General features: G+C 39.9%; 1 protein-coding gene across 1 annotated transcript in view; it reads left to right on the top strand.

Moving 5' to 3' along the window:
• niban2b (niban apoptosis regulator 2b) overlaps positions 1 to 20,861 on the top strand; it is a 58,887-nt gene that overhangs the window by 4,432 nt on the left and 33,594 nt on the right. The window contains exons 2-4 of the mRNA XM_028577174.1: positions 15,023 to 15,153; positions 17,704 to 17,832; positions 20,732 to 20,837. Coding sequence (XP_028432975.1) covers positions 15,023 to 15,153; positions 17,704 to 17,832; positions 20,732 to 20,837 — 366 coding nt within the window. The remainder of the gene's footprint in view (positions 1 to 15,022; positions 15,154 to 17,703; positions 17,833 to 20,731; positions 20,838 to 20,861) is intronic.

Below are 20,861 nucleotides of genomic sequence, written 5' to 3'. Positions count from 1 at the left end.
GCCACGCTGAGGCGATACTAAAATCTGCAATGGAAAACGGACGCACGTCGAGGCGAGTAGAGTAGAGTAGAGTAGAGTCGAGGCGAGGCGAGTCGAGCAGGTACCATGTAATGGAAAAACGCCACTATTTGGCGGCTGAACAACTGCCGCTGGTAGCTGCTCCCGGAGCTCTTTAGCGGTTAATACAACCAGCAACTGCCGCTCTGATTTTATCGTTCTATATGGTTGGTTAAGAAGCATTGATTACTATGAGGGGATACAGTCTATTGGTTAAGAAGCATTGATTACTGTCAGGGGATAAAGTTTTAGAACACAGGCCAAGCGTCTCTTTTTCGTTAATGCCTTCAGTGGTCAGTTCAGAGTGAGACACACACACGTTTCAGATGTGGAATCTGAGGAATGCATGAAAAAGCATGTGTCTGTGGGACTGGATAGAAACCTCCTCCAGGCCTTGAGCTGTACAGCCAGCGCCACACAGTCTCTGCTGCCAAGACAAGCCCAGTGTCGGGCTGGCTTTAAGGGAATTGCCTGGATTTATCATTAAGGCAGTTCCTACACACATTCACATATTCATTCTTTTTGTTCATTCCTGATGGATTGAGAAGGCAGTAAACCACTGTGCCAGTGATCAAATAGGTAAAAGACATGGACATGACTCCTTATCAGAGTTGAGTTAATCATGTTCATAGATAGCTTCATCATTTCGTTTTATTCAGGTGATGATTTATGACCAGCTGATGAATGGGCCACACCTATCTGTTGTCACCTCACTGTTAGAAAAGCTTAGCTTTGATTGCTGATAAGAATAACTGTTCCCTTGAATCCCTGAGCTGAGTCATATGTAACCAGCTAGCAGCGTGTTCTACTTCCCTCAAAAGAGAGGGAGATGTGGGGGTGTGTAATGTGGCTCTGGCCTTGATCACTTGGCTAACCTCTCATTTCCTCTTTGGAAACTGGCATGAGAGCACGTGTGTATTCTAGTCAGGCCTATGCATGTACACATAGCAGACGAATGGAGAAGCTGTTTTTTATTGCAATATGTCATTTGAATGCCCTCACTCACAGTCTCACACAAATGCACATATATTAAGAAAAGAAAATTACATTAATTCAGCTTTCATAAAGTCTTTTTTAATCACAATAACAAACAATCAAATACACAAAATGGGTAGCCTAAATAATCTAATAAAGAGAAACTAGTAATTTAACACGATTTATTAGAGTAAAGAATATAACTGAATTTCCTTCTTTCTTTTTTTCTCCTTTTAATCATTTTATGACCTCTCAGATTTATTTTGGGACCCCTTGGAGGGTCCTGACGCATGCATTGGGAACCACTGCTCTGAGCAACTTGATAGTTATTTGTAAAATCTAACCGCGGCACCCAAACTTCATAAAATGCACGGAGCAGTGCTAACTTGGTCATTCGGTGAGGGGCCAGGAAACAGGAAATCCTAATGTGGAGTGTTTTTACCTGCCTCTGTTAAATATTTAAGCTCTGGAAGGAGTGTTTGGTGGAGAACAAACCGACTCTCTGTGGCCCAGCAGGGCGTGGCATTCTCACCTTCAACACACACCCTACTCAGCACAGAGAGGCTTGTTGTAAACCGGTACAAGTAGCGGAAATACTTGCTGCTGGGACCCAACAATACACACAAACACACACACCGCACACACACACACACACACACACACACACACACACACACACACACACACACACACACACACACACACACACACACACACACACACACACACTTCTGTTGGAAGCAGAGCAGGTCTGTAATGATCTTATGAGGAAAACCTTAACAAACAGAGCCACAGAATGTTTCTGGTGAGGTAACGTCACAATGAAACCCAGAGAAAGGGTAGCTAAGAGTAGAGTAGCTAAAAACAGCCTAGTGTCTTCAGTTTGCACTTCCATAATTAAGGCTACAGGAATACTTATTCATATAGATCATTTCTGTCTATGTTTAGAGTGTTTATTTTGCACCTGGCATTTCCTCAAAGTTTTACTGGACTTTGGTTTATCATCATAAAGGGTTGAAGAGGTCTGTGGAAAAATACTAGAGATGTTCCGATACCGGTATCGGCTCCGATACTGCCTAAAATGCTGGTATCTGTATCGGGAAGTACTAGAGTTTATGCACTGATCCCATACCACGTAATAAAGCCCTAAAGAAAATCTACGTTAAAGTAGCTTATTCATGTTCTTTTTCCGTTACAACTGACTGTCAAACTTCATAATAAAAGAAAGTTCTGTGGTATTCATTGTTTGTGTTTGTTCATGTTTCACAAAGAGTTCAACTTGAGACAGACCGACAACAAAGACACAATATCACATCCATACAGGGATAGTAGTATACAGTTGTTAAAAAATAATAAAATATATGACACACTGGTATCGGATCAGTACTCTGTATCGGCCGATACGCAAGTTCAGGTATCCGAATCGGTATCGGGAAGCAAAAAATGGTATCGGACCATCTCTAAAAAAATACACTTTACCCTTTTCGTTAAAATATTTCAAAGTCTTTACTTATCAGTCTGGACTGACATAGATGTAAACTGTAACTTGACTGGTTGGCGGAGGCATTCAACGCAGGGTGGTAGTTCTAGTTTAAGCTAACCATGCCCCTTGCTCGTGAACATAGTTGAAATTGTGCAGCATTTAGCTGCACTTTCCCACTGTCCAGCAGGGCTTTTCTCCTTTTTATTGCGCTCCCTCTCAGCTTCATCTTTTCTCTTCCTCTTTTTCTACTGCTCAGCCATGCACACTCCATGCAATGACTGATCAGTGATGATTCGTATGTGTGTGCGACCAATCACGTGTGATGGCAGGCAGTAGTAATACAAACAAGAAAAAAGCAGGAGGGAGTGACTAACAGTCTACAGTTCTGACTGTAACTAGGGCTGCACGATATTTTGTTTCATTGTCTACATCGCGATGTGCACATGCGCACATCGCACGTCGCAGGATTTGGCGATGTTGACGCTAAAACTTTTTTGCTGTTTGATAAAAAAGTAAACTTTCACCGTTCTCCTTTTACATGATCGTTACCGGCCGACCCTTCCCCTATAAGACATGTGGCCATGTGGGCAACGTGTACATGTGACGTAACGTTAATTTGAAGGGGTTTATTGTTATGGAAAGTGAGGCTCTCCATGTGTAGAAAAGTACTGTATGCGCCAGCTGCCGCTGACCCAGTGATGCGGATACTTTTCCATGGGTAGTGAAACTACAGTAGTCAGTGTTTTATGTTCGCTGCAAATCACCTGAATAATGCAACGTAATCACGACATCTCCTGGCCATTGTTCACCGCAGAAAGCTGCTACCAGCCAGGCTAAAGCTAATATAGTTAGCCTAAAGAAACAAGGTGTCTGTCCCAACTAACGTTACGGTTCGGAGCTGCGATGCTGGAAACGTAACACTAATCTACAAAAGAAGTCTGTGTCTGATATAACGTAATTTACACTGATTTAATTGTTCTTGGATACACAGTTTGTTGTTAGTACGCGTGACATGCAGGTCTGCATGCACAGCCAACCACCGGTCACAATCAATGTTGATCAATTTATCAAACCAACAAGCTGACCCTGCGAGTCGACCACAACCTGAAAATTAGAGGAAGCAACATGCATGAATTATTAATATCATACACTTTATCCTGGATTGATAGTATTATATGGTTACAATGGTGTCATATCAGTCAACCAGCATATTTCGAGCCTAATTTCCTTCTCAAAATTCACTTCAGAAGAGTAGTCGCAGCGCTTAGTTGCTTTGGTGTTTTGTAAAGCTTTAAAGTTCAACAAAGAATGGTTCACATTAGCAAAGATCCTTTTTTTAATTTAAATTTTCTGTGTAGATCCTACAAAATCATAGCAGTTGTCGAGAATGATTGATTTCCAAATAGTTATTTATCTCATCTTTATGTCTTTTTTCATATCGCAATATATATTGCAGGGAAAAAAAGATATATCGCAATGTCAGTTTTTTTCCAATATCGTGCAGGCCTAACTGTAACTATCCTGTGTAACTGTAACTATCCTGTGTTACTTTCGCACATTTTATTGTGCATTTTTAATAGGGGGGGGGGGATCACAATAGGCCCCTTAATATAGTATATACTCCCAAAACGTATGATACGATATTATTGCATTTTTAACATAATTGCAATGTTCTGCGAGATATTGCAAGTTATTACCTTTTTTTTTTTCCAACTTTAAATTATGTCCCCAAAGGAAAACTTTGTATCTGTCACACTGTCGCCCCAGAAGGATAACTCAACTCCATCATTTATGGACTGAAAAAGCGATTTATTTTACTATTCTAGTACCAAAAAGTTAAATTCTCATGTGCAATTTATATAATAAAAGATTGATAACATCCGTGTATCGACACAGTATTGCCACAGAAAATATCGCGATACTATGCTGTATCTATTTTTTACCCCCCAATCCCTAATTTTTACTTCAGCCGGACACTCTAGGTCATCACCTGGTCAGGGACAACCGAGCCAGATGATAATTATATGTGATTTTATACGTATCACAGTATACATAGTCACTATATACGTTGTCAATATAAAAGTATTTATAAGAGCGTCGTTAAACTCACAACACTCTTCATAACAATTTGATTTGATGATACATAACCATCCTTCCTCAAAGTTTATTTCTATTAGTTGTTGGTGATTTACATCTATGTTTTCTGTGATTTAGTAGAAAAAGCTAAACACCGGAGTACAGGCCTGAGCATGTAAATATAAGTGGCTCTTTAATATGCCTGAGAGGGCCGTTAATTGTCATTATCCTGTATGTTGTGTGCACCTGATGTTCATAAGAGTTCTTTTTAATTACTTTAAGTATATTGTATGTACTTAATGTGCCTCAGAGCTAGTTAGGATTAGGGCTGCAACTAAATATTATTTTCATAGTCAAATAATCTGCAGATTATTTTCTCGTTTTAATCTATTAGTAGTTTGGTCTATAAAATGGTGAGAAATGTCGATTAGTATTTCCCAAAGCCCAAGATGACGTCCTCAAATGTGTTCTCCACAACTCAAAGATATTCAGTTTACTATCAAAGAAGAGTAAAGAAACTAGAAAATATTCACTTTTTTAAGGAGCTGGAATCAGACTTTTTTTAAAAACTTTTTTTCATATAAAATGACTCAAATCGATTAATTGATTTATCAAAATAGTTGCAGATTGATGTAATAGTTGACAATGATTAGATTAATCGATTAATCTTTGCAGCTTTAGTTTGGATCACATACTAAACAGCAGTGGTGGTCCACCTTTCTGAGCCAGGAAAAAGCTTGTTGGTTAATGTGCACTCTGAAAAACAGCTTAAGGGAAAAGTTCGAATTAAATATCCTGCCCTGACTCTAATAAACCGAGTAAGCATGTTTAAATATAGCTAAATCTGCACTAGTTTGGTGCTCTAGATCTTTACACAAGCACCACCGCCCCTCTTGCTTCAGTTCTAACAAGAACAGTCTAAATTTATGAGTCAGCCTGTGGGTCCATCTCAGTGGAATGTTTTTGTTGAGGCACTGTTGAGAAATGAGGAGGGGGGCAGAGGGACCCTTTTGTGCATCTACTAAAGAGAGGTCTGGTCTCAACTCTGATCTCTGATGAAGACATGCTGAATCTGTTGAACTGATGTCCGTGATAAGACAAGCTGCTGTGTATGGCAAGTTTGATTAGATTACCACAGCGATGGAAGACCACATGGTAGTATCATTAGAAGTGATTGCTGCCCTCAGCACTGTAGAGGCCCCTGGACAATTAGTCTGGTAGCCAGCTGCAGCACAGCATAGAGTCAGCTAGACTCCTAGCAGCAGCTCATACTGCTACTTGATATGTTCTTACTTCTAAATCTCACATACTTTATTATAACCTAATGAAGGAAAGTAATTCTGTGGTGATTCCAGTATTGAGTTATGAATTAGAAGTTGCTGGCCCCAATGTTCGTAAATACAGATCCTGGATAATTCAAAAACTTAATAGGTCAGTTTGAATTATTTCCATTTGGGGCTAGGTTTTAAATACTACATTACCCATGACCAGCGGTGGAGAGTAAAAGTAGATTTACTACACTGTACTTAAGTAAAAGCTTGAGGTACGTGTACTTGAGTATATCTGTAAACTTTATAATTCTAATCCACTACAATGGGGAAATATGGCACTTTTTGCTTTACTATTGGATAGTTATTAGGTACTTTACATGTTTTTTCATCAAAGAGGTAATTAGCCATTATCATTTGCTTATAAAAGCAAAGATTAGAAAGTCAAAACTTAAAAATAAAATGTGTATCAGAACTTTGCTAGAAGAGGAATGAAGAAAATCAATCATCTAGTGCCTCAGATTTATCTTGTGACCCTTAGTAGGAGCCTGCCACAAGGGAACCTTAGTGTGGGAAATTCACCCTACCCCTTAAAGGAACACGCCGATTTATTGGGAATTTAGCTTATTCACCGTAACCCCCAGAGTTAGACTAGTCCATACATACCCTTCTCATCTCCGTGCGTGCTGTAGCAGCTGTCTGGCGGCTCCAGCATTAGCTTAGCCTAGCACAGATCCTGCAGGTAACTGGTTCCCAGCCTACTGCTCCAAATTGTGACAAAAGTGACAAAATAACGCCAACATGTTCCTATTTACATGTTGTGATTTGTAGAAGTCTGGCGTGTACAAAAAACAACGTAACATGAGACACCGCCATCTTCTAACAACAAACAAACTGGGAACTATATTCTCAGACAGGCTTGCTGCGAGCATATCGCTCCACCCAAGTACTATATTCTTCCGCCTGAGAATATAGTTCCCGGTTTGTTTACAGTTAGAAGATGGCTGTGTCTCATGTTACGTTGTTTTTTGTACACGCTGTGACTCTACAAATCACAACCTGTAAATAGGAACATGTTGGCGTTATTTTGTCACTTATTCGGAGCAGTAGGATTACTGGAACCATTCACCTGCTAGTTCTGTGCTGGTCTGATGCCGCTGGAGCCGTCAGACAGCGTTACAGCACGCACGGAGATGAGAAGGGTATGTATGGCCTTGTCTAACTCTGGGGGTTATGGTGAATAAGCTAAATTCCCAATAAGTCGGCGTGTTCCTTTTTAAATATACAAAACATAATAACTGTAATAACAATTAGTGATTCGCTGTTTGCTACTGAAATGCTTTCTGGTAATCATACTTTCTCTCCTTACATTTTTATGTCCACAGTTTGATATATAAGCCATCCCTAGTCCTTGACTAATGGTAGATAAAGACACCCTCACACTATCAAGAGAACTTCACATACAGGAATTTAAACATTCATGCCCCATGCTTTCTGAATAGGCCCTTTTAGCACTAAAATACCTAAGAAATGAAGTAATCATGACACATCCTCACATTGTTGTGAGCTGGCACTTTGTTGTAACTTTTTTTTCTTTTGGCCATGAAATCTGCCTAATCAGGGATGTGCTAAGATGGAAAGTGGATGGTCAGTGGAAATATTGAATTGAATTTGCTGATGTGTCTATTGCAGCTCGGACAGTCAAATAAGGGAAGCATTATCTTTGAGTGTGTCTCCTGCTGTCTTCAATTGTTTGAAATGAATGAGGTCTTTGATTCCCCTCAGTTGTCTGATGCAGTCTGGTTGTCATGTGATTACGCTGAGTGACTTTTCCAAAAGTAGCATATCAACCATGTTGTATTTCAAAGCAACCACTTTGAAGCAGCTGCTGTCAGTCTTGCCAGATGGATGAAACTAAAGCTCAAGGTTCAGCCGATAACTCTGGCAGCATAGCACTAGTCACAAATATTAGTAGTGGTATAAATATCAGCTGTACGACAGTCTGGCCAGGAAACAATCTGAAAGAACTTTTTAAACCTACATATACACATAATAGTGACGGTAAATGTCTACATTTAAACTGCACAAGTAACTGCAAAGTTTTTATAGCAGTTTCTTATGCGAGGTCAGGGAGGAAGGAGTTTGGGGTGTTTGCAAACTCCCACACAAGCTTTCTCATGTGTAGTCATGATCATGTGTAGCTTAGTGCTGTGTGACTAAGATGATTATATTGTTGCTGTCGATTGTGGGTATTTAATGAGTCAGCCCTTGAGTTTTCTGGTTTCCCTCCCATGATGCACTCATCCAGCAGTGCTCCAGCTCCTCCCACCCAAAAGGTTGAGTTAATTGAATGTACATTAATGTTTGAGAAGCCCAGTACTCACCAAGTTTGCTCTTGGGATGGAATTTAGTGTTGATAATTGATAACATTTTCTGGAATGGGTCTTGGTATCAAATCTGAATAATTTTGATTGAAATGTGTCACTCAAAATGTGTCAGTGTTACATTTTGTAAGTACTAGTGGCACATTTCTAAAATACCAAAAGCTAGCATTAAGTGCATGATCAGATCATAATTTAGTGTAGGCTACTTGTCAATCAGACAGTTTTAGATTTTATATCATTATAGTGCCAAATTTAGAATGTTTTTAGACAAAGCTCTTACAGCTTCTTTAATGTTTAGACTTGTCTGATGACGATTTAGCTTCTGGAAGCAATGGCCAATGTTTATGTTCCAGTGTAGCCAGTGACTATCGAGATAATGGATATATGGGCCAAGACTTCTGAGCGATGGGTCCGATTAGCAACTTACGACGGCGGAAATGGTGTTGGACTCGAGAGAGGATATCTCTACAGATGTTACTAGCTAAGTTTCCATCCACTTGTCTCATGCCAATAAAACTGGTGAAAGTGTTTCCAACGGCTTTAAAGCGAATAAAAACCTGTGCGTAATGATGTCACATGCTGTTTTGTGGTCAAATTGGTATATCGAATTAAAGGCGTTTCCATTCATTTTCGCACTGAATCGCACAACATTCAAGCAAACATTTGTTAACAGTTTTGCTAGACAAAATGGATCGTGCCATCTACCAACAAATGATCAATATTGCGCAAGTTGTAATAGTGATTATGTGCCAGCTGATAGCGACATATCAAGCTGTAATAAACCATGACCTACAACTTAATCGCAATTCATTATTTATTCGGCAAATAACGTTTCCATCAGCGTTAATCGCATAAGCCGTATATCAATCAAGATCAAATCTGATGAGTACGTATTTCCTTTGAGTCGATATTCATGAAATTCAATCAATGTTTACCGTTTCCATCAGGCATTTTTCATTCGATATAACTTTATTCGAATAAAAACGTGTGGATGGAAACATAGCTACTGATTCAATTTCACGTGATTACCACATTAGTGCCATAGCAGTAGTAAAGGGGGTTGAAATAATGTATCCAGTAGTAGCTGCAGTGCATGCCGACAACCACTAGGTGGCACATGTGAGCAGTCTAGAAGCAGTTTTTTTCTCGGTAGACTGGGGAACAGCGCAACCCCATTAAAGTATTTGGAAATAAATCTCACTTTGTTAAATTATCTGCCGAGCCTCTACTCTAATTCACCCATTCACGTACACACAGATGGTTGCGGAGCTGCCATGCAAGGCACTGGCCCACTACATGACACGCCTGTAGGCTCGCTGCTGCTCCTCAGTCAGGGACAGAAGCTGCATCAAATGTCACTTATTTGATAGCTCCTCGACTCATTGGTCCTCTGCTGAACCGGAAGTTGTTCTGTTCCTTCTCAGTGAAGAAGGCTCTTATTTCTTCCCCGGGGACTGAGGAGCGAGCATCAAGGAGGGATCACGAGGAGCTATAGGCGAGGATACACGAAAGCAGCCTTCCCGGAAGCCGTGCAGCTGAAGGAGTTGCTAACTCTGCCCAAACAACTAACGTATTCATGTGACGCTTCAGAGGAAAGGAGGTCTCATCCCTCTAAAACACATTTGCTTGTTTCATCTCTCCTCTGATTATTTCCTTGCGTCAAGAAGGGAGGCAAGTGGATGAGTCAAGGAGGCAATTTAAGCGACAGGAGAAGCACCTAGAGAGAGGTGACAGTGGCAGCCATAAGAGAGAGAGAGCTGCTGTACTGCGCATGCAGGAGACACACACACACACACACACACACACACACACACACACACACACACACAGATATTCCTTGATTTGTAATTAGATATGGTCTCATTTAGAGTAAAACAAACATTAAAGCAGGGTATGCTTTAGGGCATGGCTACCCTTTGATTGACAGGTCGCTGTTTGCAGCAGAATAGAGGCCTAGCAATGCTAACCATTATGGCTACATAATATCAGAAAAATGTGATTTTATTGTTAGAGATGGTCCGATACCATTTTTTGCTTACCGATTCTGATACCTTAACTTGCGTATCGGCCGATACGGAGTACTGATCCGATACCAGCGTGTCATATATTTTATTATGTTTTAACAACTGTATACTACTATCCCTGTATGGATGTGATATTATTTCTATCTTTGTTGTCGGTCTGGCTCAGGTTGAACTGAAACAATGAAAATCTTTGTGAAAACATGAACAAACCCAAACAACGAATGCCACAGAACTTATAAGTTATAACAGAAAAATAACATGAATAAACTACTTTTAAAGTAGATTTTCTTTAGGGCTTAAACTCCAGTACTTACCGATACCAGCATTTTAGGCAGTATCTGAGCTGATACAAATACTGGTATTGATATCGGAACATCTCTAATCATTGTTGAATATTGACTCGCAATAAATACACAAATATGTCTTTCTGCTTTAGGTTCTCGCTAAACATAGTCCCCAGACAGTGAATAGCCCATGTACACTGAATAAAAAAAAACATGTTTTTTTCTTCTAAAGCTGCATCTGGTTAGCCTAGAAATCTAGACGCACCCTAGCGGCAGCAAATTTAATTTGCAGCCGGGAGGGTCTAGGCACTCTCTGTTGGCTTGCGAGCTGGAAAAAACAAATTCTAGTCATGCCGAGGGAATTTGAAAGACAACAGTTTGTCCCGCCCCTCGGATTGAGCCCTGCCAATGGTGAGTTCCCAGACCCAACATCTTTATGTGGGTCTGGCTTGTCAGGCTAGCATCTGGTTACAGTCAGAAAAAACACAAATTAAAGTGTACTCAATTCTGCTGCTTTCAGTATTCTGCTAAAATGCATCAAATTTCTTGTTTAAAACAAACCTACGTAAATAATTTCCAACATTCTTTCATTAAACAAATTGAACATTGAGTTAAAATAAAAGGCACCATCTAAAAAGAATGACAGTTACATTTTAAAGTGCAGTTTTCTACTGATATTTTCTTTTAACTAACAAAAAATCTCTTAAGTGTCTTTTGCAATATTATGCAGCCTTTCACAATGTGTTTATTTTGCCATCGCGATAATGATAAAATAAAGGATTCATTGTGCAGCCCTGTTAAAACAGGCCGTCACCTGTTTTAACAGCTGGTAAAGTCTGCTTATGATCCATAATCCATTTTATTTCTATGTTACTGTCAACTGGTCGAAATGGCAGTTTTGGACTGAGGCTCAACGAGTACCCGCAAGCATGGTATAACGTTGCAGACCAGCACATTGTAAGTAGTTGCAAGTTGTAACTCATCTTGTTGCAAATCATCGGTCTGAACCGGGCTTACGAGATATCCACAACTTGGTTGCCTGGCAAAATTGAAGCACAAATACAAATCTGAAAACAAATAATTAAAGTTGAACCTTGTCATTTTATTCAAATTAAATGCCTCTCATTACCAGGGCTGGGTATCATTCAAATGTTTTTGATACCGATACCAATACCCTGACTTTGATACCGGTTCCTAAATGATTATTTTTTTCAATACCAATTTTATAAAACAAAAAGAAATTACAACATAACACATTACAACACAATTTTTTTTGTGGCATACCCCCGAACCCCTCCCCCACATAACAAATCCCAATTTAACCCCTGCAAACACCTATTTGTATAAATCAAGGTCACGCTTACCCACACTGTAGGGGCAATATGAAATGTATTGTGTGTTTGTACATGCATGTATGAGTAGGTGTGTGTCTGTGTATGCACACTTGTATGAGCATGCTTTATTATGGCAAGTTCTTGCCTAGGAAAACCAGCATGTTTACTTTGCTTGGTTTTAAACATGTGCTTTGACATGTTACACCATTTGTACTAAAAAGCCTCCCTGAGGGCGAGCTACTTGCAGGTGTACAAAGATACATCCTGGCTAGTTTGCTCAGCTGTGGGAAGTGGACGTGGTAGAGTTTCCACCAAGCCAGTTGGTCTGCCTCACTGTCAATGGTGGGGGGACAGCAAGTAGCTGTTGAATTCTGCTTAAACAGCCATCTCCAGCTGCACAAAAGATGAGGTGAGGACTGAAGTCGTTTCAAAGAAACTGTACAGTGAATTCTTTTATTTTTTTTGCTTTCTTCACCGTAGCACAGCGAATCTGGGATCTATTAAGCATGCCATGTCCAGAAGTTGGGTTGCAGGCATGTCATACTTTTGTAGTCATATAGTCCAGGATTTTCCTCTTAATGGACCTTTTATTAAATCAGTGTCCTCTTTTTTTCTCTGCAAGAACTGAGGTCTTCATCAGATGGACTGGTTTCACGTATGAAACACTCACGTAAATCTCACCTAACCCCTATTTTCAACCGGGCTTTCTGGAGGCGCCCCGACCATCGCGAGCAATGCGTGAAGCTGCTCTCTTCTCTGCTAATGATATGCACCAGGTCTATTTTCACTAGGCCGCGGGGATTTCAAACAGCCGGGGAAGGAGGTGGAACAGCGAGAGCATCCACTCAATTTACCAAAAGACACCCCCCAATATCGTATATGACAAATTCATCTTGGAGGTGAAAAAAAAAAAGACACCACATAGCTTTTTTTAAGAACAATGCCAGCAAAGAGAAGGCATGGAATTCAATTCCAGGAGTGCTTGGAGTAAACACGCAATTGGTTTTTCAAGTACTTTTAGAGACCATAAAATCTACGAGTTGGGCAGACAAGATGCTCTGGTTCTGAGATGCTCCCGGTATGGTATGGCGGAACGCGCCCAGTGAAAAAACAGGGTTATCCTCGGTCTTTTCCTTTTGGGGTTGTTTGGGGATGCAGCACAGTAGAGAATGCCAGAGTGCTTCATGTGAGATAATTGGTAGGAAAATTAGGCAATTACTGGTTTAAGTAAGGTAGGAGCCTTGTTTAAGGCACCTTAGCAGTGCCCAGGAGCCAGGTATGACATTATGTTAGTTCAGAACCATACAAAACAAATACAATTAAAACTGTGAGTTAGAGGCCGGGTTGGCTCAGTGGTAGAGCAGGCACACATATACTAGAGGTTTATGCCTCGACGCAGAGGTCCAGGGTTCAAATCTGAATCTTAAAAAAAAAAAAAAAAAAAAAAAAAAAAAAAACTGTGAGTTAGAGCAATGGATTAGGGTAAATCAACCAGAAAAGTGTGTGAGTAAACGGAGGGCGTAGGTTCTGTATTAGGTTTTGCATTAAAAACCAAACCTGAACTGGAAGGCCCAGGGCGAAACCACTGAGATCTTGGCCCGCCCTCCCGAAAAGCCCAGTCTGCTGATTGGTCAGCTGGCCCACTCTGTTGTGATTTGGTCAACCAAATTCAAACAAGCCATTGGGCGGGCTGTGCTTGCTCAGACAGCACCTATTGGCAGCACATATTAAAAACTCAATTAATGACAATTAATGATAATGAATAATTGAGGAATTTCAAACAGGAATGTGGATGAGGTGTTTCAGGCAGTTGAGAAAAAGTGGTGTCTGTGAGAGAGAGCGAGAGCTCCATTTGGAGTGAAATGTGTTTTTTCTATTCTTTATACATCTATTACATACACATACAACTATACAACACACTAAAAGATGGGAAAAATCCCCAAAAACATAATAGGGGCTCTTTAATCAGACTCACAAAACCCTCTCTGCTCACTGCATCCATGTGATTGGCCAAATATTTTGACATGCAGCACGTAAATGCATTGCACATGTAGCCTAAATGTCGCAGTTGTATGCAATGTGTATATAATGCGCATGTAAGGTACATTTTTGGTATATCATGCAGCCCTAGTGCTGCGATAGTACGTTACGGTTATCCCAGGCTACAATGGACAGTACAGAGATGGCGAGAGTGAGCTCAGATCCCCGAAACGCTGACCAATCAGAGCAGACTGGGCTTTTTCAGGGGGCTACATGCGCTACGACAAAGCGTCTCAGACAGAGGGTGAATACAGCACCCATGGGTAGTATGACAATTTATGAACATTAAAGAGCAAACATGTTCTAGTAGAAACACAAAATGCAAGTATGAACATGAAATGAAGCATAATAGGCCACCTTTGAAAGGACTCTCATCTAGATCAGGGAAAATCAATTGATCACTTACAATTTTATCTATGGACAGAAAAAGGCTCTGCAGTACAATTCTTTCTTTTACTCTTGGGCTGTGTAAGAGGTTAGATATGTGAAGGCCACCCAAAGCACTAGCAAACAGCAATGGTGTCACTGATAAAGTAGAAAAATGCCAGGGGGAAATGCCATTCTTTAGACTTCGTCAAGTTTGCGTTTGACTTTCACCTTTTAAAACATTCCCAAATGAATAAACATTGGCTCTAAAGTCACAGCACTTGAACTAGCACAAAAGTACATTGATGCTAGTGATGACCTGGCGACCTGCCCCTCAGACCTATAAAGTGTCATTTGGCCTACAATGATAATTTAATTGTATTGTATATCAGGGAAATCCTCATTGATACTTCTTACCAGGGTATTTTATCTCATTTTAACTTCTTTTTTTTATGCGTGTGTGTGTTTGGTTTCTTTTAATCACTGTATTTGACACTGATAAAAAAAATGTTGTTTAAAATAAATGTTGACAAAGCCTACTGTATAGCTATGTTGGCAGACCCTGAAGCTGTAATGCTCATTGTTTGAAACACAATAAGCATTACACTCATTTCATGCACACGTCCACATTCATTGTGTAAATATGAAAAATGCCTAAGACCCAAATGTAGAAGATTTCTTGAAAAGTGCCCCGATGGTCCTAATAATATGTGTGCGTGTGTGTGTTTCAGCTCGGACCAGCGAGGTGATGGTGGAGTTTGGGCACCTGTATGAGAAGCAGTATGCTGTGGCTCTCTTTAACAAAGTTCGCTTTGACATAGAAGGAGGAGGTGGCCCACAACCCCAGCTACTACACCGCAAGGTAAAACATCCTCCTCCACCACTCTGCAAGACTCTGAGCACAGATTTCACTCCATCAACTCAGTAGTAGAACATGTAGACAACCTGTCAATATCATTTTAAATACACCATTTAACACTAAAGTATTGTGAAGCTAGGGATGCTAATTTAGATTATTTTTTTTTTTTGACCAATAGCCGACCATCATTAACTCATCGGTTTTAAATTTAAAGAGTTAAATGCTGGCTATATTGACATAAAAGCACATGCTCTTGTGGAGCTCTGTACCCAACTGAAAGGCATGCTTTTTCCGCTTAGAAAGCCTCTAATAAACCTAATAAAACTAATTTTTTATTACAGTAAATTTACCGTTAACCCTCTCCTTGATTTCATGTTATTCACGGGGGAGAACACTGAAATAATGAGTAGGGGAAAATGCCACGCTACCAAGGCCAGCCAGGCGGACCAATCACAGTTGTTGTGGTCTGCGTCACCCCGACGTGTAGTTACATTTCTGGGGAGGTGCACATCAGGCTATGGCATAGGATACAGCGTAGGGTTTGTATCTACACGAAACTATGTACAGTGTTAACATTATACAGTACAGGCCAAAAGTTTGGAAACACCGTCTCATTTCAATGCGTTTCCTTTATTTTCATGACTATTTACATTTCAGATTCTCACTGAAGGCATCAAAACTATGAATGAAAACATATGGAATTATGTACTTAACAAAAAAGTGTGAAATAACTGAAAACATGTCTTATATTTTAGATTCCTCAAAGTAGCCACCCTTTGCTGTGATTACTGCTTTGCACACTCTTGGCATTCTCTTGATGAGCTTCAAGAGGTAGTCACCTGAAATGGTTTTCCAACAGTCTTGAAGGAGTTCCCAGAGATGTTTAGCACTTGTTGGCCCTTTTGCCTTCACTCTGCGGTCCAGCTCACCCCAAACCATCTCGATTGGGTTCAGGTCCGGTGACTGTGGAGGCCAGGTCATCTGGCACAGCACTCCATCACTCTCCTTCTTGGTCAAATATCCCTTACACAGCCCGGAGGTGTGTTTGGGCTCATTGTCCTGTTGAAAAATAAATGATGGTCCAACTAAACGCAAACCGGATGGGATGGCATGTCGCTGCAGGATGCTGTGGAAGCCTGCGGTTCTCATGTGAGCCAGTTTCGTTGTAGCGCTTGATGGTTTTTGCGACTGCACTTGGGGACACATTCAAAGTTTTTGCAATTTTCCGGACGGACTGACCTTCATTTGTTAAAGTAATGATGGCCCCTCGTTTCTCTTTACTTAGCTGATTGGTTCTTGCCATAATATGAATTCTAACAGTTGTCCAATAGGGCTGTCGGCTGTGTATCAACCTGACTTCTGCACAACACAACTGATGGTCCCAACCCCATTAAGAAGGGAAAAAATTCCACTAATTAACCCTGACAAGGCACACCTGTGAAGTGAAAACCATTTCAGGTGACTACCTCATGAAGCTCATTGAGAGAACACCAAGGGTTTGCAGCGCTATCAAAAAAGCAAAGGGTGGCTACTTTGAGGAATCTAAAATATAAGACATGTTTTCAGTTATTTCACACTTTTTTGTTAAGTACATAATTCCATATGTTTTCATTCATAGTTTTGATGCCTTCAGTGAGAATCTACAATGTCATGTCATGAAAATAAAGGAAACGCATTGAATGAGAAGGTATGTCCAAACTTTTGGCCTGTACTGTATATGTATAGTCAGTGGTTAAAAACAAGCACTTTTAGTGGACGTACATTGACAGTGCGTAATTGCCTCATAGGATTACATTGCAGCCGGTTTCACAGCTGCTGGCTCTCACTCAATACTGGACCAATTTAAAAAAAAAAAATGGATGTCCCCATTAGTCGCTAAGGCACATAGACATGAGAAAATAGCTGTCCACCTTGAAAAATAACAAAGTTTCCTTTTTGAAGGAAAACAATGCAAGTTGGATGTCTTGGGATTAAGAAACAGCCACTAATGGATTTATTTCAGATGTGTATTTTTATAAAACAACTAGCTTTTTACCTGCTTCTCTAGCAATAAAAAAAAGCTTTACATTTCTCCTGCCTGTGCAGTGTACTGCCATGAAAATGTATGTTTTTGTCTTTTGTAGTGTAAAGTGGGGCAAAAAAGTATTTAGTCAGCCACCAGTTGTGCAAGTGCTCTAGAGGAGATCTGCATGGAGGAATGGGCCAAAATACCAGCAACAGTGTGTGAAAACTTTGTCAAGACTTACAGAAAATGTTTGACCTCTGTCATTGCCAACAAACGGTATATAAAAAAGTATTGAGATGAACTTTTGTTATTGACCAAATACTTATTTTCCACCATAATTTGCAAATAAATTCATTAAAAATCCTACAATGTGATTTTCTGGATTTCTTTTTTCTCATTTTGTCTCTCATAGTTGAAGTGTACCTATGATGAAAATTAGGCCTCTCTCATCTTTTTAAGTGGGAGAACTTGCACAAATGGTGGCTGACTAAATCCTTTTTTTGCCCCACTGTATAAGGTTTCTGTTGAAATGTGTCTTCTTTTTGCAGATTCCTCTGGAGAACAAAGCCATCTTCTCTGGCTCGCTCTTTCAGTATCTGGAGGAGAACAAGAAATGGAGGAACCGCTTCATCTTCGTTCCAGACTCCTACAACATAAATTATTACGACAGCAAAGCGGTAAGGGGGAAAAAATACGGTCTGTACAGTAGAGCTGTACAGACTATCATTCAATTTAATTCTATCTTTTTTTTAAATATTAAAATATGTAATGCTCAAATTAAGCCTATTATTAAGTCTTCACTACGCTGGCCTATGCATTGTCAATCAGCATGTGGTTTTTGTTATACGTTCTGTCCACTAGAAGGATTTCCAACATTAGCCTCGAAAGGGCACCTACGTCATGGCACATTGCATTTCTGGCACACCGCTTTGTTTACATTCATTTTTCATTAACGAGCACACATCGTAGGCCTGTAACAATTAAAAATTTTGCTGGACAATTTATTGTCTCAGGAATAATTGCAACAATATAATTGTCTCTTTTAGTGAAATAATACATATTTTATGTATTTATTACTTTTCAAACAAATTAAAGTTTAAATGAATCCCAGTATACATCTTTTGTTATATATCAACGTTATGTGACCCAGATACACATGTTCACAGCCTACAAAGTAAACCACTTATCTTAAAACAGTGTATTTTTTGCTTAAATGAACAAAAAAATGAAAATAGAAAACAATAACAAAACAAAGCATTAATCATAAACAAAAAACAGCGTGTTTAATTTCTCTGGCTTTAGCAAGGGGGTAAGCTTCGCTTCAGAACGCGAACCTCCTATGGCGCCATTTTGTTGCTACCTGGCCATCACCTCCCGTTAGCATTCCACTGACTAACATTGATTTTGGCGCCACTTGACAGCAAATAACTTTACATCTGAAGCGTTTAAAGACTCCATTTGTCCATTGTTTAGTTCTAAAGAAACATGACAATGTATAAAAGGCTCAATAACCTTGTACCTCACGTTATGGCTCCGTAGCAAACGTTTTTGTAAAAATAGGCTAACGATTGTGTCACACAGTAGAGGAATTACCGTATAGTACAGGATAAGCTTGCAGGCAGTTTCGACTTACATGAGCTGTTTAGGATTAATTACTAATGTTAACTAGCATTTTAGTTAGCAATAATTAGCCTGTGCCCATGTTATTGAGATTTCTCTTGGCACAGCTACCAGAAGACTTACAACTTTCAGACACGTTGCTCACGTCACATTTACGCTGTCTCTCTCAGTTGGAGGCTGCGCAGTAAAGCCTTCACTGGTCTCCGTCCAGAGCAACGGGGTCTGTTGGTCCATTATATAAGGCAAGGCAAGGCAGCTTTATTTGTATAGCACATTTCAGCAACAAGGCAATTCAAAGTGCTTTACATGAAACATTAAAAACAGTTAGAAAACAATTAAAAACAATTTCAAAGCATTAAAACAATTAACAACAATATATATACTGTCTATGGGCTTTAGATGGCTGCAGCCTAGGATGTTTGGAGTTGCTATGGCAACAAGTGACAGCTGCCGCTAGCATAGCTTCAGCTAAACAGTCAGAACAATAATCACTTATATATTTACAATTTAGCACATCTAAACAAAATCAACAATAACCATCAACAATCGTACTCCTTGAGTGGAACGTTAGCATAATAGTAATGAATACAGCGTAGTCATTAACGGTAATGTTACTAATTAAACAAAGCACCATAGTAGATTAAACGCCACAGACGGACTAACTGCATTACTTAAACACATGTAAAGGTGCTTTGTGGATTTTTATCATTCGAAAGCATGGACTTGCAACTGTGGGTGGGGCGTCCTCTGGTAGGAATCCATAGTATCATAGGCTAGCTAACTTTACTGTTATGTGATAGTACGCCGGAATTGCAAATGGGTTTGATGGATCCAAACAGTGTGACCACTCGCATAAAAAAATGCTCTAATGCTTTAATTGGGTTATGCAAAATAACTGATTGTTTAAAAAATAAAAAGAATTGCGGTTAGACAATTATTTAATAATTGTTACAGGCCTAACACAGCGGCAAACACAAATCAACAGAGATCCCTGCAATTAAACACTATCTAACAAGTGAAGCGGCTCTGTTGTAAAGGCTAACGGTTAGCACAATGACATCATGTTAGAAAGCACAGCCGAGTAAACAGAGTAACAATAGTGTTAGCCACCATGCACCAGCATCGATAACTAACTATGCCAACTACTTGTCACTACTTTTATAGTGGTTTATAAGCAACCTGTTTCCTGCAGATTGTCACGTTAATGATAATACAGCTATTAGAAGTTAACATTTGAAGTTTAAGCAGACTTGACAGCTGAAGGGCAGCTAACGTTAACGTAAACTGAAGCTACTGGCTGAGCTCCTATAACTCGCGACGCAGGAAATAAGAACAAACTAATTAACGACAACATAAGCATTTTGACTCGGTGGATGTCAATTTTAAACTCTTGTTAAAACCGTATTTTGCATCTTTCTTTTGATTCCCAGCCATGGCCTGTCACTCCCTCTCGACTACTCTATCGTAGCTCTGTGCCTTAAGATCTCACAATGCAATTGTGTTGCTCACTCCCGCTAACTTATTTTTCATCAAAGCATTTCGTTTTACCGTGTGGGTAAGCTAAGGCAAGAAGGCAAGCTTTTTCAAGATTATTATTTGGGCTATTCCAACTTTAATTGATAGGACAGCTAGGTGAGACAGGGGAGAGAGAGGGGGAAGACATGCAGGAAATATTCCCAGGTCGGATTCGAACCCTGGACCTCTGCGTCAAGTCATAAACCTCTCAGTATATGTGCGCCTGCTCTACCCACTGAACCAACCCAGCAACAACACTTATATAAAAAATACACATTCGAATAGTAATTTCAGCATTTGATTAGTATGGATCTTTTTTACTTATCGAAATATATTAGACTTTTGAAATTTGTTCAAAAGTCGTACAGTGTGTTTTTAGATAATGCTGTTTTGATTCAAAAAGTCTGACATGTTAACTCTGCTCCCCGTCTTAACTACCAGGCCCATGAGAGACACCTTCATCCCAAAGGAACCATCAACTGTGCCGGCTACAAGGTGCTGACATCTATGGAGCAATACCTGGATCTGTTCAGCAACATCCTACCTGGTGAGGAGAAGGATGGTAGTGGAG

The sequence above is a fragment of the Perca flavescens genome, chromosome 5 (genome assembly GCF_004354835.1).
Source record: "Perca flavescens isolate YP-PL-M2 chromosome 5, PFLA_1.0, whole genome shotgun sequence".
Classification (NCBI taxonomy): Eukaryota; Metazoa; Chordata; class Actinopteri; order Perciformes; family Percidae; genus Perca; species Perca flavescens.
The sequence above is the reverse complement of the archived record's forward strand: the minus strand, read 5'-3'. Positions and strand labels throughout refer to the sequence as shown.